Below are 25,429 nucleotides of genomic sequence, written 5' to 3'. Positions count from 1 at the left end.
GCTCAGCTGCCTTCAGCAGGATTGCTGCGGGCAGGCAGCCAGGAAAGCAGATTCCCCAATATGACTGTGACAGTGACACCTGGGCTCCCCACGAGCTTCTTCTCTAAGAGGCATTTTGGACTATTTTCTAAGAACTGCAGCTATCTGAAGACACCTTAATAAAAACCTTTAAGTCAGATTCATAGAGCTACGGGTCAAGGAGACCAAGGTGAAGTTCCTCATTGGTAACTCAGAAGGTGCAGCGATGAGCAGAGCAGTGCAGGGCTTTGGGGTGCTGCGGTGCTCAGCAGGAGGCACTGCACAGTGTGCAGATGGGACTGGCCCTCTTCAGGTTGGATATTAGGATAAATGTCTTCTCAGAAGGAGAAGATGCAGTGGCACAGCTGCCCAGGAGTGGTGGGGTCACTGTCACTGGAGGTGTTCAAGAACCATGGAGATGTGGCACAGAGGGATGCAGTCAGCGGGCATGGTGGGATGGACTGAGGTGGGACTGGGTGATCCTGATGGTCTTTTTCAACCTATGATTCTCTTTGGAGGGTCTTTGGAGCCAGGTTACACAGTAGTGTCCACATGGAGCTCCACAAGAAGCTGCAACCCACCTGCAGCTGGCTCCTTACACATTGGGTTCAGTGTGCAGACCCCCCTGCTTCAGGCAGAGTTAGCTGAAAGATAAAAGGCAATAAATGCTTCACCAGAACCTTCTCTTCTCCCACTGCTCTGGGCTCTTCCAGCTTTCTTCCCCCCAGAAATTCTTCCTGAAGCCATGACACCAGCACAAATCCATCCAGACAACACAACATTCAAGACTTTCATCTGAGCAGCACAAAGGATCCCACTTCAATATCTGTTCAAAGGCTATTTCTGATGTAAGAGACCAAAACCTATCTACTGAGATGTGCAGCAGGCATCGCCTGTGAAGTCTATACTAAGCCTATTAGAAAATAAACCTTTCAGGACACAAAGAAAAGGCAGTAAAAAAATTAATTGGTTTTAATAGCAATTACAGCTTAGGAAGCTTTTCAATAAAAGGGAGCAGAGGTGTCAGGAGGTACATTTCTCCAGCTATCCCAGCACACGAGGAGCTCTCCATTCCATTATCACAATAGCACAACAGGCAACGGGGCCCAAGGGCAGAACTGCACAACCACCCCATGGTCTGCACACAAGCAACCTGCAGGACTTGCAACAGGATACTGCAACCTGCTCTGTACAGCAGGAAATAGTTCCTATTGCTGTTTTACAGCGTTATTAGGTTCCAGAGTCAACAGCCCATTCCCCAGCTCGTGTTTCAGGCATTTATGGGCTGAGCTCAGCAGCTGTACGCTGACCTGAGCAACAGGAATGCCTTCCAGAGGCTCAATTATAAAACAGGAAACATTCTATTTGGAGTAACAGAAAAGAGGTTGTGCTGCAGGGGAAGCATCCCTGTGATTTTCAAGCTGCTCTGCATTAGTACAGAGCAATTCCCCACAGGGAAAGCTGTTCCCCAGGCTCAGAGCCCCTTTCTGATGAGTATCTCCAGCCTTCCTCTGCCTCTGGCTTTTTTTGCACCTTCTTCACCCTCCCCAGCACCCACAATGACCTTGATGAGCACTTTTAGGTTTTTTTCTTCCTTCAAAGTTGCCTCTACATACTACAGGATATCTGGGATGAAGATCTTGAAGACACACCAGATCAAACTCCACACTCATAGCACTGTCGCTGCCTCCCTACAGCCCCAGTGCCTGCCCTGTGCAGTGTGCTGGGATGTGCAATGCCACAGAGCCCTCCGACCCAGCCCTGTGCCATGCAGCCACAGCAGGAGCTGCAGCAGCCTTTGGCCCCCACCCCAGTGCCACCCACTGCTGCCTGCACAGGGATCAGGGGCACAGCAGGAGTTTCAACCTGCTACATCATCACCCCCACCTGACAGCACGGCTTCTTACTGGAAATGCTGCACTGTCGGAAAGGAAACAGCTAAGTAGAAAGTCTTTTCTTAAAAAAAATAAGAAAAAAAGATTGTAGTTTCCTTTTAAGAAGCAAGCACTACAGAAAGAACACTTTCACACAAGTTAAGCAGTGCCCTGAACCGCACCAGGGAAGTACCGGCTGCTCCTCTGCAGCCCTCCTGCTGGAGCAGCCTGCAATTATTCAGCAGCGGATTTTAAGTGACGCATAGATTTGAATTTCAGCAGAGCTCTCATCCAAAGAGCCAGCAGCAAGGAGCTCCAGGCTGTCTCCTGGGATTTTACCACTAGTGTTTGCCTTGTTTCACAGATGTGACACCTCAGCCTGTGCTAGAGCAAAGGCTCCGGAGGTTCGGCTTTCTCCAGCAAGGTCACAGTGACAGCCCATGGCACAGCTGTGACAGCACCACGAGCCCCAGCTCCAAGCATGGCAGTGCTCCTTCTGTCCTCTGCTATCCTCTCCATCACTCAGCCCTGAGAACCGAGTGAAGGAGCTGAATTCACCGTGCTCACAGCACCACAGCAGCCTGTCACTAGCACAGGCAGCTGTCCCAGCCACCAAGCAGCTGCAAAGCACCCAGCCACCTGAGTGGGACCTGGCCTGATGGCACAGCACAGCTTTGTACCACTGTGCGCCCAGCAAGCCTAACTCCAGGAAATATCTGCACAGCCTGTCTCTTCATGCTGCAGGCTTGTTTTCAGCGTGACCAAACCCACTACTAACTCAGCACATCAGCACGCTGCTGTTGGAGGCTATGGAAAAAGGAAGCAGTGGGAGAGCTACAGGGACTCCTCTCTGAGCCTTTGGCAACCACAAACCATTGTCAGAGCAGCCAAAGATTATCCCTGAAGAACATCAACAAAGGTAATCAGTGCTGCATGGAAACTGGTTCACATGTTTAAGAGTTGAATCAGAAATTAATACCCAAGCTTGGCAGAAACGCAGCTCTTCCGCAGCCATTGGGGGATTTGCAGTGAATGAGACAGACCTGGCAGGAGGCTCACAGATAAACCTGCGTGCTGGCTGCTGCACACAGGGGACACGAGTAACCCCAGTGCAGGGCTGAAGCTGGAGACTACTTGCCTTATAGATCCCAAACCCAACCCTGTTGAGGATGCTCTGCTCAATGAAGACCACAGTGTGAACCTGCTGCAGGTTGCTAACCCTGCAATCCACCTCTAAGCTCTGTTATTTTGAGTATCGATAGGAGAAAAACTTCATTTCCTTAGCAATTCCTGATTTCTTTGCAGAAGGTTTGAACTGCCCTCAAATGAGCCCTCAGAGACAAAGACAACAGATCTTCGGGTTGTCCCGAAACCAGCAGGCCACCAGCTGGGCTGGTCTCTAATTGACACACAGAGCTTTGCATCCAGACCAGCTCACCTCATGTTTGTGCCATCTGCACACAGAACTGAGGACCCTCTTGAACTCCTCCTCTCACAAGTTTTACCTGAGTTCTGCTCCCTACAAAGTTAATAAGCATAACATGAGTGCTCCCAGCAGGGCTGATGCATTACAGCTCCGTGGCCTCCAGGAGGTGAACCCATGGAGAAGCAGCCTCAGTGCATGACATGTCACTTGGCTTCTCTGTCTCTTCCCTTCTGGTGGTCTCCTGCCTTGGGATGAAATAGACTGCCAAACTCCACTGCAGTATTGCAAGTCAACTGCCTTCCATTCCCTCTTCAGCACAGAGTAAGCTCAGAGGAATGATTATTTTTCTTTCTGCAACGGTGGAGGAAAGCTTCAGTTAGACAAAGTATGCTGTGTTTCCCAAGAAAGCACAATTTTCAAAATAATTAAGTCATTAAAATTCCCCATCAGCTTTTGCCATTAGCAACAGCAGGACTATTCTCCTCTCCACACTGGTGGAAGAACTTTACTATCTGCTCTATTAAAACTAGCTTTGTTAATGAACCATTTTATTCTGCTTGTGTTTGCGTATAAGAGAGTTCCTTCACCAGCGGATTCCCCACATCAGGAAGTTCTTCATTATGGTTTTAATGCTACAATAACCCAGGAGCAACAGGCCCAGCTGGGTGTCTTTCAGCTGTGGCAATACAAGAAATGTGACAACAAACAGTGGAAGGCCCTGTGTGCTCCCTGCACCTCTCACACCTGTCTGGAACGAACGTTTCTGAGATGCTTCCCATGTTCTACAAAGACTGAAGGAAATCCCATTCTATGCCTCCATTCCCATCCCAGCCGGTGCTGCAGTACAGAAGTGTGTTTCCTCCTGTGCACCTCATCACAAAGCGCTGCTCCCAGGGAAAGCAGCCAACCAGACCAGGGCACCCAGCAAGGCCTGCTTGTCACGCGAGCAGCTGAAAGCAGTACAGTTGTGTAATGGAAACCTGATCTACAAACCTCAAACAAATTCTAGTTATTCCCCTCTGAAAAGAGGATGCATGCAGCTGGAGCTGCCCCACACGCTTCTCCTGCTGCCAGTCATCAGAGCTGCGAACATTGCACAGCTCCAAGCCCCACCAGCACATCACCTCTCTTCCAGCTTCTAGAAGCACAGGGGAGACCTGAGAAGAAGATTGCCAGCAAAGAGTGAGCGAAACTGGGCCCTGACTGCTCAAGGGAAATGCATGCAAGCTCTTGGCAGCGGACGGAGCACCTTGTGCTGGCAGGATTGGCACACACTGCCGTGTTTCTTTGGAGGAAGGGCACAAGGAGGGGAAGCAGCTGCAGTGCTCCCTCCCACACTTTGGATTAGGGAGCACTGGAGCAAAGGCTGATGTCCCAGCAAAAAGCTCACAGTCCTCACTGAGCAGGCAGTGCTCCAGGACAGAGCAACTGCAGGGCTAAAAGCAGCGAGATGACGATCAGGATTGGCATGAGCCACATGGTCGGGACAGACCACGTTAATCTCTCTACTGCTGGAGACTCGCTCCCCCGCAGAGCTGCTCTTCATGAGGGCCATTTCTTGAAGCTGACCCCAAGAAATCCAACTGGTTCAGCTGCAGTAGTCACTGTGGGAAAGACAAGGGACAGGGTGAGAGGCAGGGCCACCTCCTGCACCAGCACCAGGCTGCTCCTCCACAAGCTGCACCTTGCTGCTTTGTGCCAACAGCAGCAGGAAGAGGGTCTTGATGAAACAGCAGAAGATGCAGAAGCCTTGATAAATCATAGAATCATAGAACGGCTTGGGGCAGGTGGAACCTTAACCATCATTCTGTTCCAACCCCTGCCATGGCCTGGCTGCCCCCCATCAGATCAGGCTGCTAAGGCCCCATCCACAGCTTTGGGCACCTGCAGGGATGGAGCATCCATTTCTCACTGGATATCAGGAGGTGTTTGGTGCTGCTGAAGCACATCCCCAGAACGAAGAGCAGGGATGAGGGCAGGCAGCCCCATTGTGCAGAGCCACCAACTGCTCCCACCCACTGCACCACACAGGGCAATGAATGCATCTCCCTCCACCAACACTTCCCCTCTGTGAGTTTGATAAAAACTGCTGACTGCTGCTCACAAGAGCAAAACAAAACGACCAGAAGGCAGGAAGCGGCTGTGTGAGGCTCTCTGGAAGATGCCCTCTCTGCATCTGTGTCAGAAACACCAGGAGCACAGCGAGATGGATTCGAGATATCACACGTGGCTGCAGCCAAGGATAGCTCATCAGAAACCTGATTTATTTAACAAATATATGAGCAGCTTTTCTAAGCCCAGGGGCACACAGGGAAGTGGTGCCCACTGCTCTGAGTGACGGGAAGCGCAGTTTGCAGCCGAGCCCCATGCAAGGCACCACAGCTGCATTTCCCCGAAATGCTCTTATCTCGTCTCACAGGAACAGGAGGCTTGTTCTGAAACTCAGCCCTATGCAAAGCAAACAAACAGCCCACCGCATTCACCAAACCCTGCTGTGTCCAGGAAAGCACAGCAAATCAGTGCACATCAGCACTGACTTCACAGCACATCAGCACAGACGCTTTGGTGATCCTAAAGCCAGGTGATTTAAATTCTGGGCTGTCACATGTTTCAACCCCGAGCTGGGTTTTTCTCTCTTCTATGCACAAAGATAAGACCCCATCATTAAGAGAGCAGAACTCATAGGAATCAGACTTCCTGAAGACATAGGATGAGAAAACTGTTTTCTATGGTAAATCAGTTCAAGAGAGGCTCAGTAAAACATGATGGATAATTAGTGTTTTCTTTTTGACAGCTAGGAGCAATTGTCAACTCTTTAAATCTAGTGCACTTCACCAACGTAAAACTAAACTGTCTGAAAATGAAACAATACACCTAGCAAAAAATAAACCCAGTGAATACTAGCTAAGATGTACAAAGTCATACGGCAGAGTGTCACCTGCGTGAGACAGCTCAGCAGTACTGCAGGAAAGCCAAGATGGAAAGAGCCATCAGCTGAATGAGAGTGGATGGAACAGAGCTCCATCAGGCTGGGTTTCTCCTAATAGAGTAGAGCGAAAGAAAACTAACCTGATTAGGAAGGGGAGGGAGACTGATCCAGATTCATATGGCAAAGCAATCAGCTATTATAGTGACATTTATGGTTGTTATGATGGTGGCACAAAGCAGACAGCACATACCAGCAGATCTGGCCCACATATAGGGGCTGGGGATAGACCCATTGAAATAAGGACAGACTCCCTCCCTGCAGCTTACTTTCCAAGTCCAAACAAAATAGGCCATAAAGAAGACCTGAAAAAAATTAATTATGTAGAGTAAGCGATGCCCATGGCTTGCTGGCAGTCACTCTGCCTTTGTAAGGCAGTCTGCCCCATGTACCTGCAGGTTGGAGCCTATGGCTTTGGCTCATTTCAGACGTCAGGCAGGGCTATGCAGGGTCACCACGCTCAGATCTTGGCATCCTGCTCCCAGGAAAGCTGTATCTGGGCTGAGCCAAGGCACACCTCAGCTCCCCAGAGCTCAGCACAGGCTGTGTGTGGTGCTGCATTGTCCAGGAGCACAATGTACGTGCAGCAGCAGCACTATGCCTGCCCTCAGCAGGGAGGCAGATCCCAGCACCAGCACTGAGAGCCACTGCCTCCTCCAGCCAACCTGCACAGCCCCAGGTGAGCTCCCCATTACTCACAGCCAACAACACTTCTTCCCAGGGGCTGATTTGGGTTAAGTGTAAACTCAGTGACTTGCTGGGAGTCCGGGCTCCTGCTCCACTGGTCCATCATTAACAACACCAATCACAGCACAGCTGTAGTGCTGCCCATTAACACAAGAAGGATTGATGTAAGAAGCACCAAGGTTGAACAGCCCCTGCTCCCTCCTGTCCCAAACCAACAGCTCCCTCCCCAGAGTCAGTCACACAACCGTCTCAGAGAATGTTGCTCTGCCCATGTCACACTCATCCCTGCCTGATCTGCTGCTTTCCGCAGCTATGCCCATTCCACAGGATGCACAAGTGTCTGTGGCACCAGGTTTGCAACTCAGAAGTGGGGAATGGCACAAGAAACTCACAGCTGGAAAGCTGCACAGAGGAAAAGGATCTGTAACAATGTTCCAAACCCTGAATCCATGCTGCAGCTCCAATACTGACCAGTGCTGGAGTGAGAGCTCTCTTCACTCTGAGGAGCAATGGAAAACTGTCACATATGAGTATAATTTGTGGCAGAAGGGAGAGCAGCAGTTTATTCATGATCATTCCACAGCAACGTGATTGAAGTTATCGGAGATTGGATTTGCCATGAAAGCATACAGGGAATCCCTTCCAGTTGCCCTTTTACATGAAGCTCTACAACCACTGGCCCATCTCACAGGAGCAGGATGGACCACGAGCACCCACAGCCTGCCCTTCCTAAAGGCTGCTATTTCAGGCTACCAAGCCAAGATTTGAACAAAATGAAGAGTCCCATTTAGTTTCTGAGGAGTCCTGCTCTGGCCTGATAGTTTGCTAATTAAAGATGCTCTATCTGAAGTGAAAGAAAATAAACCAGGTCATAAAAGTTCGAAAGCTACAGAAAGCAAAGTAGGTTGAAGCCAGCTGTGTGCAGGAGGCCGTGTGCCTGGCCTCACCTGGACCCTGCACAGCTCACAGCCCCAGGGCTCGGCTGTAGCCCCCCACTGGATCTCTCCTCTCTCCACTGACAGTGGAGATGCCTTGGCACAGGAAAACTGATGTATGAATGTTTTCATTCAAGAATATTTTCTTGGTAAAATTTTGCTCTTTTGAAATAGACATTTTTGACAGTGAAGCTATGGGTGCCCCATCCCTAGGGGTGTTCAAGGCCAGGCTGGATGGGGTCCTGGGCAGCCTGGACTGGTGGGGACAGCCAGCCCACAGTCAGGGTTGGAAGTGGATGATCTCTGGGGTCTCTTCCAACCCAACCATTCTATGGAAAGCTGGGCAGCCAAGCCCACGAGGAAACAGGGAGCCAAGGTCAAAGCTTGAAAAACGTGGCTGCAAGGATGGATGCTGGTACAAAGTGCACACTAAGCATAAGAAACAGTGACTTAAGCCCATTTCCTACATGAATAATACTTAGAGCCACTCTGCCTCACGCCATCTAGAAGGTACAGAGGCCAAACTCAGCAATAAGCAGTTGCAAATTGCAGAGGTCTCAGTGGAAACTGCATCTGCTTGCTAGGAGCTGCACATGGGCTCCTGTTCCCCGAATTAAAAGGAGTGCAGGGTGCTTGATTGCATCTCGGCTCTTGATTACAAAGGCATCAGCAGACAGAATTAAACAGCATCTTCCTGGCCTATTTAGCATCCTTTGGGCAATAGGTTTGAGAGCAGCAAGGCTTAGGATATTTTTAATGGTTGTGCCAGAATCTGATTTCCTTTCGTTTTGTCAAGGCATTTGCAGTGGGTGATAAGGTTTCCCAAAAATCTGGCCAGGCTCCAGAGGAAGAACCAAGCAGTGGGAGTGTATGCAAAAGCCGCTCTGCACTGGGTCATAAGGCACTGCCTGCACCAGCTGCCATAGCAACTGCTGAGAGAGAAAGAATTAGAGCATTCTTCACGGAAGTAGGAAAACTCACAGTCAATACACATAAGGATGGGATGCAAAGCAAAATAAGGAAGATAAATATGAGCAAGTGAGGAGAATACACAGAGCTGAGCGAGAAGCAAAAGTGCATGCACAGGTATATGTGCTCTGGTGTTGTGGAGGTGCCTATAAATACACTAAGATACCTAACCCCAGCCTCATTAACAAGCATTTTAGATACAGTTGATCCTGCCTAGGGGCACGAGGTGGATTACATGACCTCCTAGGGCCCGCTCAACCTCTATTTTCCATGATTCTAGGAGGAAGAAACCTACACCAGCTGAGCAGCGCTGGCCTCGATCCAGCAAGGCAGGAATTTAAATCTGGAAAAAAATAGATTTAATCCACTTTTAAAGTTCTCCTTGACCAGGAGGGGGGAAAGCAGAGCCTGCAGCCACGCATAGCCACAGCTTGCAGCCAAGGCCCTCCTGCCCATGCATGCTATCCACATATCATGTTCTCAAGTGCAGCAGGATAAAGCGAGCATCAATTGTGAATGGCTTGGTCCTGCAAGAAGGCTTCACCTCCAAAAATATTCATTTCCCCACCAACATTCATTTTGCAAAAAAGAGCTGGCTGTGGAACTGTGCCTTAACCCAGACCCACTGACAAGCACAGTGATGCTGCAAAACTCCAGGTACCAGCGAGGGATCGCGCTGACGCCTTGCATGCTTCCGACAGAATTGGATTAGATATCAGCACAGCTCTGCAGAGCCTTGGCTAGGGAGGTCACAGCCAACGTGGGCAGAGAGCCGACATTTCAATCCAGGTTGCTGCTGCTTATTACGCAGAAAATAGCAGAGGTCTCTGACTGAGCTGTTATCCACGCTCTCTTATTTCTTGTTATTGCAGGGGGACAAAACACACAGTTATCTGAGCATAGGAAATGGCACACACCTGGAAGGCAGCCAGGCAGGTGATAAATGCATCAACTGCAAGAAACCCCACGTCACAGCATTGCAGAGCCAGGAGCCGAAGCAGCAGCCCCTCAGCCTCACCCTGTGGAAGTCAGACGTGCTGTGTGGCATGACCCATTCCAGCAGCCATCACCCTCAGCCAGTCAGCAGGCAGCAATTCTTCCAGGGAAATCACAAGGACAAACAGGCTGGGAAGTCACCAGCTCAGAACAAGAGCAATAGATCAGCAAATATTAATGGGCTCAGATACGGAAGTTCAGGCTTTGACATTTGGCAGTCCACAGATAACAACCACAGTGCAGCCACCCAAGGCTGCCCTGCCACGATCAGAAGCAGAGCAGCCAGGACAGAGAACAGAAAGGTTAAACACAAGAGAATCAGAGCTCTGCTGTGTGCAGGAGCACCCTGAATCCCAGCACAGGCAGCCCCAATTTGGCTGGACAGGGCTGGAGGGCAGATGGTGATCCAACATGGCATACCTGCTGCACCATGCATGTGCCAAGAGCGCCAGCTGCTCCCCATCACCCAGACCTCCTTCCTCCTCCTCCAAGCGCTCCCTCCTTGCAGGTGCACAAAGCAGCAATACCAGCAATACCATCAGCAACACCAAAGAGCTGTGCCAGATTTAAACACATGGCCTATGCAGCCTGGTCTGGCTAAGAGCCATTCACTGCCAGGAAACTGCCTTTTTTAGCATGTTTTCGTAAATAAGAGGGACCTACAAGCCTGTAAGTGAAACCAAAGAGATGGTTTCTGACTTTCACCTCCAGAACACATTACAGCCAAATTTTAGAAGCGGATTAAGTGATTTAAACTACATTTAGGAAGAAACAATTCATCAGCCAATCCCACCTGGATTCAAAACACCTCGAATCCAAACAGAACCATTTTCCTAGAGACAAATAGTTCTGATCCAATGCTGGATGTTCATGTTGTAAGATCGTTGGAGGATATATAAAAAAAGACTTTCAGTGTCATCATTAATGGTAGAAAAGCGTAAAAGCCAGGAACCGAAACAACATGAAAACCACCCATTTCCCTGTGCCAACACACAGCATGAAGGAGCAGATGCACCCCGGGAGGTGAGTGGGCAGGCAGCATGCACGCATTTGGGGGTTTCATTTTGGATAAAAATAAAAATAAAAATCCCAGCCAGGCTTCCTATATCACTGTACCCTAGCATATCCTAGTAAGAACAGCCAAGCTGCGTTATTACAGAATGCTTTTGCAGTTGTGTTTTCACCAGGAAATACCACATGCTTCTATTGATATTGATACTCTAGAAATATAGAGCAAAAACCAAGAACAGATAATGCACGCATTTCTGCTCATGTCTTAAACCTTCTGGATGAAAGGGATTTGAAACGAAACATTTCTGTTGACTCTGAAGTTGGGGAGGCAGAACCACCCCAGGAAACCCAGAGATGGACCTTCAAGCAGCAATTCCCAAAAAGAAGCGTTTGCATTCCTAGCTCTTATGGAAATACTTCTCCCACTTTGTTGAAATTCCAGAAAGTCGGGAGGAAAAAATAAATAAATAAAGAGCAGCCATTTGTTGTGACAACAGAGAAAGCCACATACTCAATATTGCTCGTGCCCCCGGATGCCATCTCATCGGCTGCCATATGTGAGCCACCCCGCCTGGCATCAGGTTGGGAGTGTGTGAAAAAAGCCCAGTTAAATGTGGCCAAGTGTGTGAATCTGCTTTTGGAAGACACACCAGCCGCCATTAACAGAATTAACAAAATCCCTCACTGCCAGGAGCTCCCACACACGGCTCCTTGAAGGAAAGGGGTTTCATTTCCACACCAATGGAGTTTAAAGACACAAAAACCACTTTTGTTGTTGTGCAGAAGCTCTACATTTCTGACTCAAATCGTTCCCCAAACACACAGGTATACACTCAGACTGCTGGCAATAAAAGGCACTTTCTTTCAATGCTCTTCAAAGGGCACAAAACCCAGGAGAAAAATCTTCCGAGACAGATAAATGCACTTGCTCATAGACTTGGACACAGGAACTCCATGTAAAAAGCTTCAGGAGACTAATAATGTGGGTGGAAAATTAAGGCACCTCATAAAAGGTTTTTAGTAACAAGGGAACAGATCGCATCAGCTAGGAAAGGTTAACGAAAGCAATTTATAGACACTAATTAGGGCCTCTCTTTAAAGTGCCTTTGCAATGACAAGGTTGGTTTTATTCCAAAAAGGTGGAAAGAAGCTGCCTGGGGAGGGCTGTGCTTCTCACACACAGGGCTTGTCACCCTCAGTATTACTGAGCACTGAGGAGATTTAAGGGTCATTATGAAGGGAAACATGGGGGATGTGCCTGCACAAATAAGCTGTGCAATACTTATACCCTCCCAGGGAAAATCTTCTCAATGAGATGAAAGCCAACCTCAGCCTGCCCTGCACAGCTCCAAACTGCCAAGCGGTGGGGTGAGGGAGGACCCAGCAAACCACAAACTGCAAATGGAAACCACTCTGCTGGATGCCAGGACCAACACTGAGCTTTCATTCCTCTTCTGGGACATCAACCATGAGCATCTGCGGGATTAAATTCCTCCAGAAGCACTGTTTGACATAACACTCTGCCCTGACAGAGTTCTGCTTGCAGAAGGTGGGAGCTGAAGGACTCTGATGCTGCCAGAGCTGCGCCCATGGGGACAAGGGCCCATGTTGATGGCGGCAGGAGAAACCAGGGCACTTTCAGCACTGCAGGAAGGTGAGGCTGTCCTTTGGGTGCTTTATTTCTCAGTTGGTTCCCTGAAAGGAGCACAGCCTGCCCTCAGCTAGGGCAAACCTTCCAGTCCCCGCCTTTGGGGTAGAAGCTCCCCCCGCATACGGGCTGAGTGCAGAAAAGCGCTTCCAGGCAGCAAATGAAACACATTCCCCTAGGCAGCCTCTGGGAGCTCCATCTTCCATTTACAGATTGCCAGCCCCTCTCTCCTGCTCCCCAGGACCACTCCTCAGCAGCTCAGTGATGCAGAAAGCCTGACACGACAGCCTGGCAGCAGCCACCAGCCACCCTGGGACCAGCCTCCATCCGTCACCTTGCAGACTTCAGAAGCCCTTGCGATTTCTTGGCAATTAGTACAGTGGCTTGCAAAGCTTTATTGCATTATAAAGCATTTCTCCTTCCTAACTATTATAACAGAAGCTAAGCACAACACTGCTGCAACACAGCTAGCCTGTGGTCCTTTCCCCTGGGCTAGCTTTGCCTGTCCTCACCCATCTCATGTCCCACAACAGACATAACTGACAGATCCTTCTGAATCTCCCAGTGACCCCCTCTCCCATCCAACCCATCTACGTCATCATCCTGCAGACAGATCAGGTTGTGCCTCGGGCTGGACTTGGGTCTTCAGTGTACTGTCATTAGAATGGCTACAGAGCGTGATTCTCCTCCAGAGAACGGCCTTCCCAGCTCCTCTATGGGGGAGCATGGAACGGGTCCAGAGATCCCCATTCTCCCCTCAGACCCGTCCGTAGGTCCTTCAGCTTCAAGCCAAAGACCCCAGCTGAGGCAGGCAGCAGCCCAGGCCTGGTTCTGTCAACAGATCCCAGTGAGTTGTTCGCAGCAGCTTGTTTGCTAAACCAGGGACTTTCTGACAGATCTGTCGCAGGAGATGCTCACAGCTCCTGCCCACGCTCCTTGTCAATGTCACCTCCTTTAACCCTGTTTCGCCATCCTGCTGTTCCAAAATGGGAAGCATGGTGGATTGGTCCTTATTCAAACAGAGCAGAGATGAGGTACATGACTGTAGGCACCCAGGAACCCACTGCAATGCCTGCTGTGGGGCTCCCTGAACCCTGTTCCCCATGGACCTGCAGGGCTCCATACAGATGGCTCCGTCTCCAAGAACTGCCCCACACAATCGTGCTGTATCCCACAGATGGCATAACCAGGGACTCGGGGCTATTCCAAAGGACAAGGTTGGGTTTTCCCTTCACAGTCACCACCCCACAGAGCTCGGTCCTCCTCCAGCAGGAGGCCATGTCACAGCACAGCGTGCCTTCCTGAGAGAACCCTCACTGGCTCTTCAGCTCCACTAATCACAAATTCATTGCACGGTGCCCATGTCACCCGCTTTTCCACCTCTGGAGTGAGAAAGTTAGAAAGTTATAAATAGAGAGAGCATATTAATAAAGGATGGAAATTGCACACCTGCTCGGAGGTAGCTCAAGAGATGACGGCACCCCCAGCTCTAAACTTTCCTCACGTGAGCTTCTCAACTTTTTAAATCATTTATATTTCTCCTCCCCCTCCTCTTCCCACGTGAAAACAAAAGATGATTCATATGCTGAAATCATCCCCAGGGACCTCCAGAAGGCCAGGAATTCACTCACTTGGCCTCCAGCATTCAGTAAGGAAATATTCCCAGTTTGACATCTAGGTTTGCTGCCATCCCCTCCTTCCCTTTATACCAGTGCCGCAGCACAGAGGGACAGAACCTGCCCGCAGGCTATTTGTAGTTTAATAAACTAGAGGCATCTGAGAAATCCAGCTGGGCAGGGGAAGCACCCCTGGTTACGGCCTACAGCCACCACCTGGGCCTGCTGACGGCCCTCCGTTTCCAAGCAGTGCTGGGATATAAGGGCAGGTGGTGGTGTGTGAAAGGCCATCTCAGAAACAGGGACATAACTCTGGGGAGATTCCTCACATCACCAGGTCCTCGCTTTCCCCACCTATACATCGCTTCTTGCAGAAGGTGTCAGAATCCAGAGCAACATTCACTAGCAGAGATACAACACAGCTGGGTAGGTTCCCAAGGCATCATCCTTTGTCTCTGCAACACCAGTGGATCTGGAAGATCACATCAGTTTCACTACCTGGCAGATCAGCAATCCCAAGCTGATCCCAAGCTCCAGGACTTCCCTGAGAAATATTTTTACCTCTCTGTGGAGCATTTGCCCTCAGTTCCCAGTAGGGTTAAGCCCTGTTTTGACGTGGACTTTATGACACTTGGTACACAGTGACTTGGTTGTTAGGAAACCAGGCAAGGACAGTGCTAATACCCAAGATACAGAGGAAGAGGTGAGGCAGACAAATCTCTCTCTTAAAGGTATCTTTACCAATAGCAAAGCAGGTGGTTGGCCAATATGTAATCAGTGACTCAAGCTCTCAGGGAAGATTCCTTCTTAAAATAGTTACTGCATTGGAAGTATTTTGGAAGTTGGAAGTAAAGTTCTCTGTATTTCATTTATTAAAATCAGAGGAGAACTGCAGCGGCCACTGTAGGAACAAAGACCCAATTTTCTCATTTGGGAGAGTAAGAGGCCTCTTTTGCTGTCCCCTCCAAACCCAGCTGGTGGCATCAGCAGAGCTCAGCTCAGCTGCCCTGCTTCCAAACAATTGCCAGAGCCCTGGTTTCCCAGAGCTCACAGGTTTTCCCCGTGCACTGCTGAGGCTAATCGGGATTGGTTTTTAGGCATCTTTTTCTTCCCTTCATTTTAAACAAAAGCAAAACAGAAATGGTGCCATTAAACCAATTCCTGAAAAATCTGGAACTTTCTCTTCCATGGGAAGCGTTAAGCAAAAAAATGATTTTCATTATGTTAAACAGGGAAAAAAATCTATACACCCATGTAGCTCTCAATCAATCCCCCAAGCAGGGAAGCTGACAAGATTTACACCGACATGTAAATCCCCGTGGCAGACTTCTGAAAAGCCTCTAAAATAGACACATCCAGAAGGCAAAGAAGCGTTTCTCACCTTCTGTAAAAGGAAAGCGTGAAAAGGAAAGAGATGAAAGCTGCCTTCCTTTTCCCAGATCTCGGTCATAACTCCTGCCCCATCCTGTCACTTTGCACCCACTCCTGGTGTCATTCTAGGTAATGCTGGTGTCTCACATTGCTTTGAATGCCCCAACCCATGCCAGAGATAGAAACACTCTGGAGACCAACACCATGCCAAGGGCAGTCCATGGATGTCAATACAGATTCACATTGAGGAGCTACATGGACCTCACAGGTAGCCAAACAAATGAACTGCCAGATGTAAGCTCCCTACCTTCCTCCAAGTCATTCCTCAGAGAAGCCTCCAGCAGAGCAACACTGGCTTCAAAAGACACTTTCTTCCTATTAACAGCATTTCTCTTCTTTTCATGCTTCCGCTTCTTGTGCTGCATCTCCTTCTCGTACTGTGCCCATTTTTTCAGCTGCTGAGCCCTCCGCTTCTGGGCTGCCCGCAGCCTCTCCAGCGTGGGCACCTTGTCCAGCAGCTGCAGCTCTGTCAGGAGGTCCACGTGGGCATCCATCGCTTCTGCTGGGAAAGAGGGGCCAGAGGACGTCCCAGCTGGAAATGGTGTCCTACCACAGGTCCTCGGGATCACGGCTGCCTGGTGCTATACCAGCATCCTGGGGCCAAGCTGGGAAGGGCCCATTGCAGTCTGATGAGAAGTTGGTGGAAGCCTGAAATGAGAGGTAAGTATGAGGGATCAACTCTCACTGCCCCATGCAGACAAATGATTAAGATCAGCCCACTGGAAAACTCAACAGGCAACACCTACCATCTCAAAAGAAGGTTCATTTAATTGCATTTTCATCACTTGATTCTTCTCACTGATCTTTGTGATTCCACCTCTCACCCACTTCAAATACCCAAGTAAAACCCTCTTGACGAGCGGTTCTAACATACAATACATGCACAACTGAAGTTCAAGGTAGTCCTCCTTTATGAACAGAGCAAAGCTTAAGTGAACTAACAAGAAGTTCTTCCATAGCGTTTACACAGGCATCACTCCCTAGACAACTCTGGAGAGGCACATCCCCAGGCAGGTTTCTATCTGCCACAACCCCATAGGCCCCTTCTTACTCCAGTCTTAGCCAAGGGCAGACAGATAGGATGTGGCTCCTAGGGAGGTATTACCAACACTTTAACCTCCTCAGCTACTCAAAAACATGGGGTTTTGTGTTCATTTTTTTCCCAGACATTTTCTCCACGACACTGTAGCCCATTCTAGTTCTGTTGTACAGCCTCCACGCTCACAGCAATGAGCACAGTTACATGCAACCACAACACCGGAGATCACTGAGCAGCAGCACCCACAGAGCAGTGAGCTGGGAGGCCCACGGGCATCCACCATCATCTGCTGCACAGCAGAAGGAAGCATGCCCCAGATTTTTGGGTCAGTCCAACAGGGAAAGATGCACAAGAAATGAAGTCAGTGCCACAAGTGAACTGAACAAGTCCATTCCAAATAGACTCACTGAACGTGTCCCACACCAAATCGAAGCAAGCTACAAATAACCACATGCAATATCAGAGCTGTGAGGAGCTGCTGGGAGATGTCCAAACCGTGCAGTACATCCACTGCATCCCAGTGAATTGCACAAGGCGGAGACATACAGTCCTTTCAAATATTGCCACAGACTTTCCACCAGGGTCTGACCTCACCTATAAATACCTCGGCTCTGACAGCGAGGCATGCCACTTCCTCCATGAGATAATTGGTTTGAAAACTGAAAACAAACAAACTCAGCCAGAGCATACAGACAGGTCGCTTCATCCAGCAAAGGGCCAACAGAAGGCCAAGGGCAGCTTCAGTAGTGCCCACAAACCTTATTTTGACAGTTTTGGAATAGACCTGAACAGAAATAAAACTGCTTATGTCCCATGAGAACTCAAGATTGCAAAACTAAATTAATAATAATAATAGTAATAATAATGTCTCAGTTCCACACAGGTACAAACCCAAAACCTCGCAAAGTTTTTCGTAAGAGAGATCCCACTAAGCAATCCAAGGACTTGCCCAAAATGCCCTCCAGCAGCAGCTCCACAGAGTGGGCATCAACGCAGCCCTCTTCCCAGAAGAACCCCTTTATTTGGAGACCGACAGCCTTCCCCAGCACAGCATTTTGCTGGGAAGCTCTTCCCACCTCCCGTGAACCCAGCTCTGGCCCACGTGGGCGTTCCTGCAGGTATCTTTTCTGGCAATCTCCACTGCAGTAACACGGGCTGCAGATCTGAAGCCCGCTGACAATACCTCGAGTGGCAGAGATAAGGGCAGGAAATGCCTCTCAGCGTAGCACATCGCCACTCCCACCCAGCGCCTTTCCCAGCCCACTTCCACCATTGTTTGCTGAAAGATGAATAAATACACCCCAAGAGATACCTGAAGTAGAAATGATGGCCTAATTCTGTGGGTTTTTGGAAGCATGTAAACTATGCCTGTGTTTCTCCGACTACCTAAGAAGAGTTGGAAGCTTTCCTTGTGGACCGAATTTGAAAGGTGCAGCAGGACACCAAGTTACAAGGCAAGGAGAAGCATGCCTTGCTCTGCTTACCCACGTTTCAGCTTTCCTGCTTTCACAACAGCAAAAACGTGGAGAGATGAGCTGCCCACAGAGGGGAATGAACAAAGTGGCAAAAGGGGGATGAACACCAGGAGGTATCTGCTGCTCCCATCAAGGCCACGTCAGCACCAAGAACCAGCCGGTCCTCCAACCACCCAGCCAACCACTAAAGGAGCAGAGAGGTTCCCAGGGAGGGATACACAGCTTGGCTCCCAGACTTCAGCACAGGGCATCAAGCATCCTCCACGGACAGAATCGTAGAATCCTTAAAGTTGGAAGGAATTTTAAAGTTCATTTGGTCCAGCTCCCCTGCAATGAACAGGGACATCCGCAGCTAGGAAGGTTGTTCAGAGCCTGGTCCATCCAGGGATGGGGTATCCACCACCTGCTGGGCAGCCTGTGCCAGTGCCTCACCACCTTCACCATAGAAGTCATTTTCCTTATATCCAACCTAAATCTCCCCTCTTTAAATCTCAAAGATCCCCAAAAGCCTCACAAACACCTCAGCTCCATCATTGATTTCCAGTGACCTGGTTCCCTTGCTGTGCCAAAAAAGTGGTATGCTGACATCTCATCACACATGCAGGACAGTCTAATTACAGCAAAGTTACAGACCCAAGCATTTGTTTACCTGCAAAGTGACACAGAAGCTGGCTGTGTGGGTGGCTGAGGTTTTCGAGGCAGTGCATTTTGGTTTCTGTCTTATTTAAAGAAAAGGGGAAAAAAAGAAAAAAAAAGACAGCACTTTGTTGCATGCTGTTTCCATGAGCTCAGCAGCTCGGAGCCGAGCACATCCTGTAAGATGGGGAGCAGCAAGGGCGGCCGTGCCAGGGCCAGGAGCAGGGTGAGACACACACTATTATATTGCAGCCACAGGAAGGACCTGCTCCAACAGTGTCAGAAAGTGGTGCCTGCAATGGCATGCAAACACAGGCAAACACAACCTACCAAAAAAAAAATAGTTTGCACTTCCTGTACAATGTGGTTCACTTGCATACAAGATGCATCTCACTAAGTTCAAGAGGACTACTTTAAGCATTGATCTCACTTGCACTACAAAAGACACTGATTCTCCCTTGAAGAGAGCTTGTAAGGAAGAAGGTGTTTTACATGGACAGTCTGTGAAAGGACAAGGGGAATGGCTTTAAACCAGAAGTGGGAGAATTGGTTAGACTTTGGAAGAAATTCTTCACTCAGAGGGTGATGAGGCCTCAGCACTGCTGCCCAGACCTGTGGGTGCTCCATCCCTGGAGGTGCCTGAGGCCATGGCTGGGCCCAAGGCTGGGGGGGCAAACCAGCAACCGCAGGGAATGGGACTGGATGATTTAAGGTCTCTTCTAGCCCAACCATTCTATGATTCTATCACTCTGATTTCAGCTGCCAACCCTGCGCACTGCACCCTCAACTTGCCTTCACCTCCTGTATACAAGCATTTTCCTACATCAGATACAGCAGCTGCTGTTTACACCCTGGAAAGAGATAAACAGAATACACTTGTTCTCCTGTTCCAGGGCTGCCCCCCAGTCCATCCTACCAAGCATTCAGTGTGCAGACATGTGGCTGCAGCGCTGCTGAGGATGAGGCTGGGTCCATGAAAGCAGTCTGTCACCAGCAGTGGGGCAAGGCAGAGCTAAGACCTGCAAATCCCCTGTCACATCTCCTCAAGGAGCTGCTTAAAGCACAGCATGACACTAGCAGAGTGCACACACTTGCAAGAGCCCTTCATGTAAGTGTCATCAAGTGACTTAATTTTTATTCCACTTTATTTATTTATTTTTTTAAAGAAAAAGATAAATATAAACACAAACTCTGGCAGAGCAAACAGGACACAAGGCAGTAGTTTGACAGCCAAAGAATTCCTTTAAGTTGAGCACCTTTCTAGCAAAGGCAAAATGTACAAGAGCAGCTTCTGCTGACGTGGAAATGATCGTTCATATTCACTGGACTATTTGAGGGAAGACACCTGCAGGACTGGGCCCAGGACTGGATGAAACATCTGCATTCACAACATAAAGACAAGTCAGAGGCGTGAAAAACGACAGAAATAGCCCTCTCCTCCCCACCTCAAGTTAATCTTCTCTCAGCTGGAGTTGGAAACCAAGCACGAAAGCCTATAGCAGGGACCTGAGCACATAAGCAGCCTGCAGCAGAGGCAGCTGCCCAATTATTTACTTTGTGTGCATCATCCCCTGCAAGGAGCAGAATTTCCCCTTCACCTTCCGACAGGTCTTAGGCTCAGCTGTGCCGTTATAGTGACCAGCCCATCACAACCTCCAGCATCCAGCAGTGAGCACCAGTGAAGAACTCACAGGCTCCTTTTCCATGCACCACCCCCAGCACTGTCCCCGCTCATCAATACAAGGTGTATTCTGCATCACAGCTTAGGTGACCAGTGAGATTGTCCACACGAGCTGGAGAAAACAGAGCTGTTCTTCATCACTTGCAAACAGCATGCAGAGTCAACCAGAGAGATGCCAGAAAGCCACCAAGAGCGCAGGGTGATGGACTGAAAGACCAAAGATCAAAAGTTTTTGTTTGTTGTTTTTTTAAATAAGCATAGGATACATCAAGACAAGAGGGTCTCGTTAGGATGACCAGAGCCCAGAACTGAGGGTTTCTTGCTTTATTAGAGCACTGCATGTCTCACCACCCATGTTTTGGGCAAATGGTTCATCAGAGCATCGCCGATAAGGATACCGTGCCAAGAAATACTGCCCAAACCACTGCAATCTCACACACCTGTAGAGGGAACTCAGCTGCTGGGTCTGCGCAATGACAGAGGACAGAAGACCTGACATCAAAGGCCAGGCACTGGACTGGGAGTTCAAATCACCCACAGCTAGCACAGAGATGCAAGGCACCTCCAAGGAATCCCGGCCCCAAATGCTTGCTTCCCCCTGCAATGCCACAAGAAAGTCATAATTCCTACAAACCACAGGGGAGAAGGATGCCAGAAAGCCTGCGGTGAAAGGCTGCAATGCAGCTTCCCAGCCTCACAAGGGTTTGCTATTTGCAACTGAAATGTGCAATTCTCCGATATCACACCTCGCCAGGCAGGCTGCACCTCACCCTGGCTGGATCTCCAGGCAGTGACTAGGTGGAAAGGCAGTGGCAGAGAAGTTTTGGATGCCGCATCTCTGGAGGTGCTCAAGGCAGAATGGGACTTTGATCAACTCAATCTGGTTATGGCTTCTGATAGCTAGTTCTTCTCACAGGCTCACAGGCACCAGGCAACTCCTCTCGCACCCTGCTGTGAGCACCAGCAGGTAACCACAGAGCACTGAGAACTGTGAAAATCACTGCTACATGACTTCATTTCACTGCTATCTCAGAAGCAAACTGCTCCCTTCCTCGCTCAGCATCTACAGCGTTTTAAGCAGCACACATCTAGCGTGAGCAAATGAAAGGGAAATCAAAGCAGTGAGAAAAGCTATTTGAAAAACATAAAAAGATTTCAGCCAAGAGCCCTCAGGGGACACAGCTCCTCCAGGCTGCTCCAAAGCCCCGGTTGAGGAAGAGAGGAAACACGTCTTCTGGGCAAGAGATCTGATCAGAAATTGGGAGTTTCAGGAGAGATTCTTGGCTTTCCCACAGGTTCCTTGTATGCAAAGTGAGTAACTTAATCTGTGCCCCAATTACCTTCTCGAAGCTCAGATACTATTCTACCTGTTTGCAACACAGGAAGTTTCACTGCTGCTCGATGCAGAGGTGAATTTGGCAGTGAAGCTGAATCAATGTAAGCTATAATTCCTCACTGAACAGGAAGCTCAAAACGTAAAACTCAATTCTTCCTTGGAGAATTAAAAATGTTTGGCTTTGGGTGCTTTATCGCTGGTTCCAGATAATCTCTCCCTCCTCAGCACGTTCCTTCCGAGCAGTGGGAATGAAATACGAGTAAGGAGGAAAAGATAGAAACAGCAAGTCCAAAGATCTCCTTTGGAGCTGATGCTGGTAACAGAAAAATGTAAGCACCTCATTCTCTTCTCCTCCCAACCGTTCCACCCTTAATAATGCTGGTGCTTGTTTGAGGGAAGTCCCCTCAATATTTTACCACATAATTCCTGTGAGCACCCAACCCAGCATAATATACATTCTTTTTTCCCAGCAGTATTTCAAGGCAGGCTTATTTTCTGTGCTTCCTTCAGAAAGGCTGTGTGCCAAGCAGCCCTCCCCTGCGCGCGGCTGCATGGGGACACACTGCTCCTCAGCAGCAAGCAGAACAAGCCAGCCCCTGTCCCCAGATGTACACATGGTGGCCACTAAGCTCCTACAAGAAGCCAGAGCTGCTCTGCAGAGCTTCTACCTCTGGTCCATGCAGTGCTCTCAAGGCTGCAGCTGGAGCAGCCCCCGCTGGCCCTGGAGCATGAAATCCCAGTTGTGCCTTTTGCTCTCAGGTCACTCCAGGCTCCAGCCACCAGCTTGGAGCAGGGACAGGGACACGTCAACCAGCTGGAACACGAAGAACTGAGCCAGGAGTTGGAAACCGGCTCAAATGAGAACTAAGTCCAAGGGTTTGGTTTCAAAGCACACACTGAACGAGCCTTGTGTAATAGAGAAAACCGTTCAATAGCCTGCAAATCTTCAGGGACCACGCGCTAATTGCATCGATTTGTCTTCTCCGATTAGGGCTGCGTGCTTTGAGCCACGAGCGAAGCCCCTCTGCCCACAGCTAAGCCAGGGCAGCACATCACAGCCCCAGAGGACACGATGCTCAGAGACAACGAAATTGTATTCCTTCAGGAATTCATTACACACACCGCTCCCCTTTGCTCTCCCAAAGAAGAGTATCTGCTAACAAAATTTATCTCCAGCATCAGAGGAGCAGCGGGATCCCTGCCCCCAGGCAGAGAAAAGAAGATCAGAGCGGGACTTCTGTTTGTGTTTGCGCACCCAATCCCAGCTGCCCTCGCACGAGGCAGAGCCAGCCCTGAGCCAGGCAGCTGGCAGGGAAGGAATAGCACGCAGCAGCGCAGATTACACGGAACAGAAATTAATTGGGGGCATAAGTCTCCCATTCGGCTCTCCATTTATTTTTCCACAGCTCATGATATGCGTGCGGGTTGCAACGTGGGGAGCAGCCCGGCCCATCCGTGGCAGCGGTATCACCGCCTCCCAATTGTTTTCCTGGGAAAGCTTCCGCTTCGTACCAGCCCTGCAACTGGAGGATGCACGCAGACCTGCACATCCAGATCCTCCTTGCTGACATCACACGCTACAAACTTGGATTATTTTGAGCCTGAAAGCAGCAAGTGCCCACAAATCAGGCTTCAGAATAAGACATGGATTAAAAAAAATAATAATAATAAGGCTAATTTCCATCAGGACCTCAAAAGCGCCACTGCAGAAGCCCACACCCTTCCTGTAAGATACGGAGTGCTGTTTGCCTGCATGCTGCACTTTTTGACCAAAGTCCTTTTATTGTTTAAAGCCATTTGCACACATTTTGGCACATGGAAAAAAAAAAAAAAAAACAGAGGGAACTGCCCTTCTGGGGCACAGCACCGGGTCAGATAAGGGAATGGATTTTCCATTTGCAGCTCCTCTCTGCCCACAGCCACACGGCCCTGGGAGCTTTCAGAAAGAGGCAAGTGCTCTCTGCACATCAGCATCCCCAGCTGCAGGATGGATGGCACCCTGTGCACAGCAATGACAGCAGCACACCATGGGAACAAAGCAGTGCTGGGGTGAGGCAGTGCTTCCAGCTGCTCTGCGATTGGCATGAATGTGACTGATGGGAGCTGAAGATGCCTGTTACACACCTGCCAGGAGGGCTATTGATTCTGTGGGAGACGTAGGAGAAGATGCTCTTCCCCACAATCTGATTCATTCCTTTTAAATAGCAGTAGCATTTAATTATTGTTAACCAAATACCTTCAGCTCTAATGCTGACTGACATTATTGAGCTCATCTATAACCGTTACGATGACCCTCAAGAGATCTTAACCACACAACACAGAGGAGCCCATACATCTCCTGTTTGTTGGGGCAGGGGGATGCCCATCCACCTGGATCCTGCAGGTTCTGCCAGGAAAGAGATTTGAGGAAAAACAATCTATTCACACTACAGTGCACAAAACGTTCCATACAGCTCATGCATCTGAGTTGCTGGCCTACGGCACTGCCCTTATGCCCTGCTGAACTCCACGATGACCTATTTGTTCCATTACTAAGCCACGTGCCCACTATTCCTCCATGCCAAAAATTTCAGGCCCTTGTCCACCTCTACAACCCAATACCCATGGCACAGTCAGTTTTCACTGCAGTAATGTACAGCAGCTACAGCTATCAGCCCATGCACAACAGCAGCAGTGAGGATCCGTACCAGCTGATGCTATCACCACTGGGCAACCATCCTCTTGAAGCCCATGGGAGCATTTCAGTGCATCTTTCAGAAAGCTGCCCCATGACACTTCCAGTGGACGAGGGCTCCTCGGCATGCAGACCAGCATCAGCCCTGCACAAGAAGCAGGCCAAGGAAAAGCATCTCCACCAACAGCCCCACCACTGCCTCCCACCTTGGCTCAGGCCCAGCTCGTTTTGTCTCATCTCAGATGCAAACCAACAGATTTAAACAACACACAGCCTTCTGCAGCGCCAGCATCACCAGCTTCAGTCTTCAATCAAACACCCGCCTTGCTTGCCGCTGCCTTGCTTGCGAGGCAGATTTTATGTTTCTAAAGTACCTTATTTTTAGGCACAGTTATCAACCCGTACGTCACCATACATGCCCTACTTTTCATGTTTTCTGCATCTTCTCATAGCCACAGTCAGAGATGGCACACTGGCTTGACCTGTTGCGCTGACAATGCGGTTGTTCTTACACAAAGTTTCATCAAACGTTTATCATTTATTACTCTGCAAACATGATTTGGGATACTTTTGATACACTGAGTTGACTGCCATCACTGTACCAGAACTGCCTCATCCTCAGTGGTGTTGCTGTTACTTTGTTTCTGCCACTTCTGTAGTTACAAATATTAGGGCTCCCTGCTCATGGGTCCCTCTCCTCATCCATCCATGAGCACAAGGCTCAATCATAGAACATTCCAAGTTGGAAGGGACTCAGAAGGATCATCGAGTCCAACTGCTGGCTCCACAGAGGACCACCCAAAACCTCAGACTACATGTCTAAGAGTGTTGTCCAGATGCTTCCTGAACTCCAGCAAGCTCAGTGCCATGACTGTGTTCCTGGAGAGTCTTCTCACATGCTCCATACATGGCTCTGCCCTTATGTGCAAACAGACTTCCCCAGAACATTGAGAAGGAAGGCCCAGACCTCTGCTGGGAAGAACTGCTGCTC

The 25,429-nt window shown here is 49.4% G+C and overlaps 1 protein-coding gene across 4 annotated transcripts in view; it reads right to left on the bottom strand.

Annotated features, from left to right (window-relative positions):
* PPP1R16B (protein phosphatase 1 regulatory subunit 16B) overlaps positions 1 to 25,429 on the bottom strand; it is a 49,197-nt gene that overhangs the window by 18,176 nt on the left and 5,592 nt on the right. For 2 of the 4 annotated variants that reach the window (XM_031603140.2, XM_090152384.1), the window contains exon 2: positions 15,845 to 16,245. In XM_031603140.2, coding sequence (XP_031459000.2) covers positions 15,845 to 16,091 — 247 coding nt within the window. In that variant the 5' untranslated portion in view covers positions 16,092 to 16,245. Of the gene's footprint in view, positions 1 to 14,181; positions 15,103 to 15,844; positions 16,246 to 16,343; positions 17,401 to 25,429 lie in introns of those variants that run through there. The other 2 variants (XM_090152383.1, XM_090152385.1) reach the window with 2 other exon arrangements.

This window comes from Phasianus colchicus, chromosome 17 (genome assembly GCF_987193195.1).
Source record: "Phasianus colchicus chromosome 17, bPhaCol1.hap1.1, whole genome shotgun sequence".
NCBI classification, from domain to species: Eukaryota; Metazoa; Chordata; class Aves; order Galliformes; family Phasianidae; genus Phasianus; species Phasianus colchicus.
The sequence above is the reverse complement of the archived record's forward strand: the minus strand, read 5'-3'. Positions and strand labels throughout refer to the sequence as shown.